Source organism: Oculina patagonica, unplaced genomic scaffold (genome assembly GCF_052425735.1).
Source record: "Oculina patagonica isolate OP01 unplaced genomic scaffold, crgOcupat unplaced2, whole genome shotgun sequence".
In the NCBI taxonomy this organism is placed as follows: Eukaryota; Metazoa; Cnidaria; class Anthozoa; order Scleractinia; family Oculinidae; genus Oculina; species Oculina patagonica.
The window spans coordinates 104568-111286 of record NW_027558036.1 but is presented as its reverse complement, the minus strand read 5'-3'; the positions used below and the strand labels follow the sequence as shown (position 1 = coordinate 111286).

Here is a 6719-nt window from a genome sequence, read left to right as displayed (position 1 = left end):
ATTTTTATCAGTTTATTTTGGTGCAGTATACATTTGTCTTATGTTGCGATGACCTTTTTCCCTATTAACTGCCCAGAGCTCAAATATTAATCTCTTACTGCTAGCTTGCGTGACGTGTATTCTTTATAAGTTTTAAATGTCCTCTCATTTTACTACCGGTATCTCCGGAATCCACTTAGAAGTCTTACATCAAGTATTTTGTTTGCGTTATTACTCGCGTGAATCTGTTACCATCTCACGCAGTTGTACACTAGCTGTAAGTTTTTTTATCAGTTTATTTTGGTGGAGTACATTTATCTTATGTTGCGAGTACCTTTTTTTCCTCAATTAATTGCCCAGAGCGCGTTCGAGCCTTGTCGCGAATTTTTTTAACCCATTGCTTTAGAACATTCGTGGACAATAACAAGCCAGTTCCAGTCTAATTTGCATATGTATGTCTACGTGCTTGTTCCACTTGACCGCGCAATTAACTGTTTACGTCTGGCGTAGCGGAATTCGCGTCCCCACTAAACTAACTCCATTAGTGTAATGTACAAACACTACACTAAAAATGGACTGGTTTTTTGGCTGTAGCTAGACTGCAGGAAAGTCGTACTTTATAAAATAGGTATTCCTTGAACATGCAACACTGTTTTACCAGTTTCTCTGTTTCTAGCACCGAATCCCGAGGTAGGTGTTGCTCGCAAACCTCTCTGCGAGTCGATTTGTAGTATAGATCGTGTTACCCAAGCTGTTGGACTTGCCACTTCTAAGAAGCAAAAGCCCTCTAGTCTCCTTACTCAGGCTGTGGGCTAGAAAGCTTGCCACTCCAAGAGGGTCAAAATACAAATGCCTAACTAGTCAGAATTTCTCTCTTACTAGTTTCCACAGAACCTTAAGTAAATATCGCGACCATGGTATCTTTTTGCTTGCTCCAAGGAAGTCTCGGTAACTCTGTTTTTTTTTTTACTTTCACACACAAGTTTTCCTTGTCATATATTTTCCCTTCGTCTCTCAATTCAGCGTTAGCCACCACCACATAAGAGTGGCGTTCACTCTAACAAGCGCGCGCGCTTGTGGCGTACGTTTTTGATTTGTAAACTTTCAAATACTTCGATCACGCGCACGTGCTGATTTCCGTTAGATAGCATTTTACATTTTCCACTGAAGAAGGGGCAGTAGCCCCAAAACGTATGGAAACTTTTTACCACCATCTGGCGCATTTTTCATTTTCATTTACATTTTATTTCACTAGTTGTATGCGCTACACAGTCGCACGAAATTTCTTTAGAGATTTCTATGTTACTATGATATTTTATGGACTGTGATTTCAACATCTTAAGATGCCAAACCTTAGCGGTTTCGAAAGGAACTTGTATAGAGATTTGAACAGAGGACTATCCGTGTACCGAGATCAACCAAGCAGGACAATTGGCTTACATATTGCCGACAAGACATTCGCAAAGACCCGGTTCACAAGTCACATTGGTTTTCTGAGCAAGTGTCTCCGCCGTAACGTCATTCCCAATGGTTTCTTGTTCAGTTTTCACGCTATGAAACACGAACAGAACCACTCCACAGGATACCGAAATCAAGTGAATGCTGTTCTAAGGAGGTCGTCGAGTCGTCTAATGCTCGTCGCCATACAATCCATGCAAAGACGCTGCCAAACATTAACGACAGAAATCAACCGTTTTCGTGATGAGCTAAAAAATGAATGCAGCGTCGAGGAATATCGACAGATCAGTTCCATCATTCACAATCTGAATTCGGACCTGTACAACTTCCTCAAAGCAGGGAAAAGTGAAAAGCTTAACGCTTTAATAAATTCGACATCACTTAGCTCCGAGAATGACATTGACTCTGTACCTGAAGCGACAACATCCAAATTGGTCGTTACTATTCCAGACGACCTGCAACTTACAGACCCAGAACGATCCGTTCTCAGCAAAGGACTTTCATACATCCCAGTGAAACCTTGGACGGATGAATACGATACTAAGGCGGACTGTGAGCGCTTCTATCGCCGTCTCCGTCTCACGGCACATTTCGATGCCAATCCCTCGGAGCCTAGTAGCGTTGATTCCCAGCCGGCTTCAGTTGACGAGTCTGAAGATAAATCCTTTGAGTCTCTTAAGCACAAACCCTCAAACTGGACTCCACCACCTGGCAGGTTTGCTGCTTTGGATTACTACATAAGCAAATGTCGTCGTGAAGTAAACAGCATCAATTTTTAAGAGAGACTCAACAAGACAAACCTAACAAAAGAAGAAATTGCCGCCCTCGCATCCCTGCGGCGTCGTGATGACATTGTTATCAAACTGGCGGACAAGGGTGGTGCAGTTGTTGTGTGGGCACGCCAGCTATATGTACAGGAGGCAGAAAGACATCTCTCCGATGCAAATTTCTACAGACAACTTAGCCATGACCATACCAACGAATACAACGAAAGAGTTCAGGTGGTGGTTAAGGAAGCGATCCAATCTCGTGAACTCCCAGCATCGGCATCTAATCTTATTGTAGACCAGCCACGTACATCCAAGTTTTACCTACTGCCCAAGATCCATAAACCTGGTAATCCTGGTAGGCCGATCGTATCCGCTTGTAATTGTCCAACGGAGCTGATTGTAACTTATTTGGACCAAATTACTACACCTTCGGTTCACAATCTTCCCAGCTTTGTAAAGGACACAAATCACATGCTTCAAATTGCCGAGTCATTTCGCTTCCCGGAACTCACCAACTACGTGTTTACGATGGATGTAAAATCCCTCTACACCGTGATACCCAACCGGGATGGTCTCCTTGCTCTTGAACACTTCCTGAACAAGCGTTCTGTCCTTCAACCTCCCACGCATACTCTGCTGCGCCTAGCTGAACTTGTATTGACTCTGAACACATTTGCGTTCAATGGCAACTATTACGAACAGGTCGGAGGGGTAGCTATGGGCAGTAGACTTGGTCCAAACTACGCCTGCTTGTTTATGGGTCATATAGAGGAACAGATCTTCGAACAGTATCCGGGCAGAACGCCAGACCTATTCAAAAGGTACATTGACGACATCATGGGAGCAGCCTCATGCAGCAAGAGAGAGATTGAAGATTTTTGCATCATTTGTGAACAATTTCCATCCGAATTTGAAATTCACGTGGTCCATTTCCGAAGAAGCGGTGTCGTTCTTAGACCTTTGTATCAAACCTTCCGGGCATCGGCTGACAACAACCATCCATTACAAGGAAACTGACACTCACTCATACTTGAATTATTTCTCCTCTCACCCGGTCCGCTGCAAACAATCGATCCCTTACAGACAGCTGCTCAGGTTGAAGCGCATTTGCAGTGAAGCCGATGACTTCAATGAGAGAAGCAAGGAGATGGTCAGTTATTTCTTGGATCGCAAGTATCCACCACATGTTGTCAACCAGGCCTTCAATAAAGTCGAGCATCTGGACAACCAACAATCCCGCTTGTACTCACGTACCACCCCTCGAATGCACGGGTCAAAAACATCTTGACAAAGAATCTGGGCTTGCTGAAGGACGACCCTCAAACAGGTGAAATATTCCAGCCTGTCTGAATTCTGGGTGCATATCGCCGCGACTCGAACTTACGCGATGCCTTGGTTCGGAGCACATTAGGAGACGGAAGAACTGTTGTCGACCGCGCAGATTTTGGAACATCCCCTTGTGCGAGACCCCGTTGTAAGACATGCGATTACACCAACGCGACTCCTGTTATCAACACACCTGGTGGATCAATCCATGTTCGCCAAAGATACAGCTGCACCACAACGCATGCGGTATATATAATTCAATGCCGCGCGTGCGCCAAGTGTTACATCGGGGAAACTGGCCGGCGCCTGGCTGATAGATTCAGAGAGCATTTACGATCTATCGCCATAGAAAGCGATGCTCCCGTCGCTGAACATTTTAATCTGCCAGGACATAGCACAAACGACATGCTTGTGTCATTGCTCCGTGCCGGACTAACTGACACCATGGAAAGGAAGCGTTTTGAGGCAAAGCTGATTTTCCGGCACCAGACCCTGCGACCTCGTGGATTAAATGTGGACTTCAGCTTTATTTGATCTTCTCATGTTCACTCTAACAAGCGCGCGCGCTTGTGGCGTACGTTTTTGATTTGTAAACTTTCAATTACTTTGATCACGCGCACGTGCTGATTTCCGTTAGATAGCATTTTACATTTTCCACTGAAGAAGGGGCAGTAGCCCCGAAACGTATGGAAACTTTTTACCACCATCTGGCGCATTTTTCATTTTCATTTACATTTTATTTCACTAGTTGTATGCGCTACACAGTCGCACGAAATTTCTTTAGAGATTTATATGTTACCACATAAGAGTGGCATGTATGTGGTTTAAACTCCGCTTGTCAACATACTAAGACTGTCACCTTTTCAAATTATAAATTGCGCCCTGGGCAAGGGTAATTCTTCCACTAACGATCCTCAAAATCTTCGTGATATTTGGCTTTCAAGTTTTCTAGCTGTTGCTTTAGAGTTCCACCAAGAAAAAACAGTGACTGTGTTGAATCGATCAACGGACTAGTGAATATCAAAGCCTAAAACCTGTGTGTACCTGCAAGACTGACTGCTAAAAATCGCCACAAAGCGCAACAGCTAGCTTTGAAACGGTTTTGGACCAGCACACTCCAGAGAATGTTTTGGAGTGGAGGCCCAGTCTCCAATCTACAATCGTTCAAGGAAGAACTAGTCTGATATTCCTTAGCTGATGCGTCGAAGATGATTCGTATATTTGTGCTTTCTGCTTGTTTCTCTCCTGGGGGTCTCTGGCACGATTCACGGGTAAAAAAATAAAAATAAATAACGAATCACGGATATTAAAATTTCATTTTTCCGAATAATAATAATAATGAGAATTATTTTCGTCGAATGACGAAAATAAGCAAGTAACGTACTACTTTTTTATCTCGCTGTTACCCAAAGAAATTCACATTTACGTTTCACGGCAAATCAAATCTGCTAATCACGCATCACAAAAGTATCCTCTCTTTGTAAAGAAGGTCAAAACTGCCTTTCTTCCTAAGGCTAATCATTAACTCTCTCCACGGTTCTTTCCTCCAGTTGGTCTTGGATTTTATTAATTAATAATTTGTCGGCAATGTGCTGTTCTGCTATTGGCTTGCTATGCCAATATCCATTCATCTTTTTCTTCAGTTTTCTTTCTCTTGACATCTCTTTTTGGCCAATCTCTGAGGGAGCAACAGATTACGATATTCACCTAGACTACATTGAAATTCTAGAAAGAAACCTGAATAGACTAGAACGCTTTTTTTCATCCGTATTGTCCAGTCCCTGGTAAGGGGAACCTTTATGGCCAATACTGATCTTAAATCAGCCTTCCGCCTGATACCAAGTCATCTGGACGACTAGAGCTTGCTGGGTAGTCACTGGCTATCCCAATGCTATGTAGACATGTACTTACCCTTTGGGCTTCGAAATTCCCCGTTCCTTTTCAATCAGCTGTCGGACGGGCTTGAATGGATCCTTAAAAGTAACTATGGCCTCCAGCTTGTTATTCACATCGTGGACGGACGACTTCTTCATTGCCGAACCGTCTAAATTGGCATGTTTATCTAGCTTTAGCACTCTGCTACGGGTATTTATGTCTCTTGAGGCCCCTGTCGTAGCGTCCAAGACAATAAGCCCCTCCCAGGAGATTGAGTTCATGGGCATTGCTTTAGACAGCGTCCGCATGGAGGCCCGCTTACCACAGGATAAACTCTCCAGGATCAATGAACTGTTGAACTCATTCAAAATACGTCGCTCAGTACGCCTGGTAGAGTTACAATCACTCATTGGGACTCTTCACTTTGCATGCAAGGTGGTGGTGCCCGGGAGAACCTTCCTTCAGCGGGCGATTAATTTGACCAGGAGGGGATCCCAAGCCGTTTCCACCACATACGGCTTAATAAGGAGTTCTTTAAGGATCTTGAAATGTGGAAAAATTTTCTCTTGAACTGGAACGGGCGTTTCTTTTCTCTAGAGTCTTCCCATACCCCAGCTCAGAATCAAGAACTCTACACCGATGCCGCGGGCTCTTTAGGCTTCGGGGGCTATTTCTAGTGAAGGTGGTTCCAGGGTGGCTGGCCTCCAAACATGCTTTTGAACCAAAAACGGGGAATAGGTATCGAATTGCAAAAACTCTTTCCCATCGTTGTTGCTTGCGTCATGTGGCACCCCTTTCTTGCCGGGAGACGCCTCCAATTCTGGTGTGACAATATATTGGTCGTGTCTAATATAAATTCTGGGCGTTCCAAAGCACCACGCATAATGGAGTTGGTCAGGCGGCTCGTGCTCCTTTCTATGCAGCACAACTTTGTAGTCCGGGCTTGCCATGTCCCCGGGGTTTCAAATGAGATCGCCGATGCACTCTCCCGCTTTCAGATGCAGCACTTCCTGGCCCTCGCTCCCGACGCCGACCAGCACTATTCGTGGCTAAGAGTATACACGTGTAATACCAAGCTGTGCTGTAGTACAGCTCTTTCTACTGGCATTTCCAGCAGACAACCCTTTAGCTATAAAAGCCCAAACAAACTATTCACAGTTCACTTTGGTGTTCTGTTGTACAGCTAGCGCAGTTAGCACTTGTTATACTATTGTTTGTCTTCACGACTCCTTCTTGCCCCTCGTGAGCCAAACTGACAACTCTCTTGCAAAGAGCTTGGGGTACAACAATTCTCGTTCCCAGTAGAATTAA

The 6719-nt window shown here is 44.4% G+C and overlaps 1 protein-coding gene across 1 annotated transcript; it reads left to right on the top strand.

Annotated features, from left to right (window-relative positions):
• The first annotated feature begins 1322 nt into the window (after positions 1-1322).
• On the top strand, positions 1323-3224 carry LOC144640218 (uncharacterized). Its single transcript, XM_078499420.1, has 2 exons — positions 1323-2152; positions 2222-3224. The coding sequence occupies exons 1-2, from the start codon at positions 1323-1325 to the stop codon at positions 3222-3224; spliced, it is 1833 nt and encodes a 610-aa protein (XP_078355546.1).
• The last annotated feature ends 3495 nt before the right edge of the window (positions 3225-6719 follow it).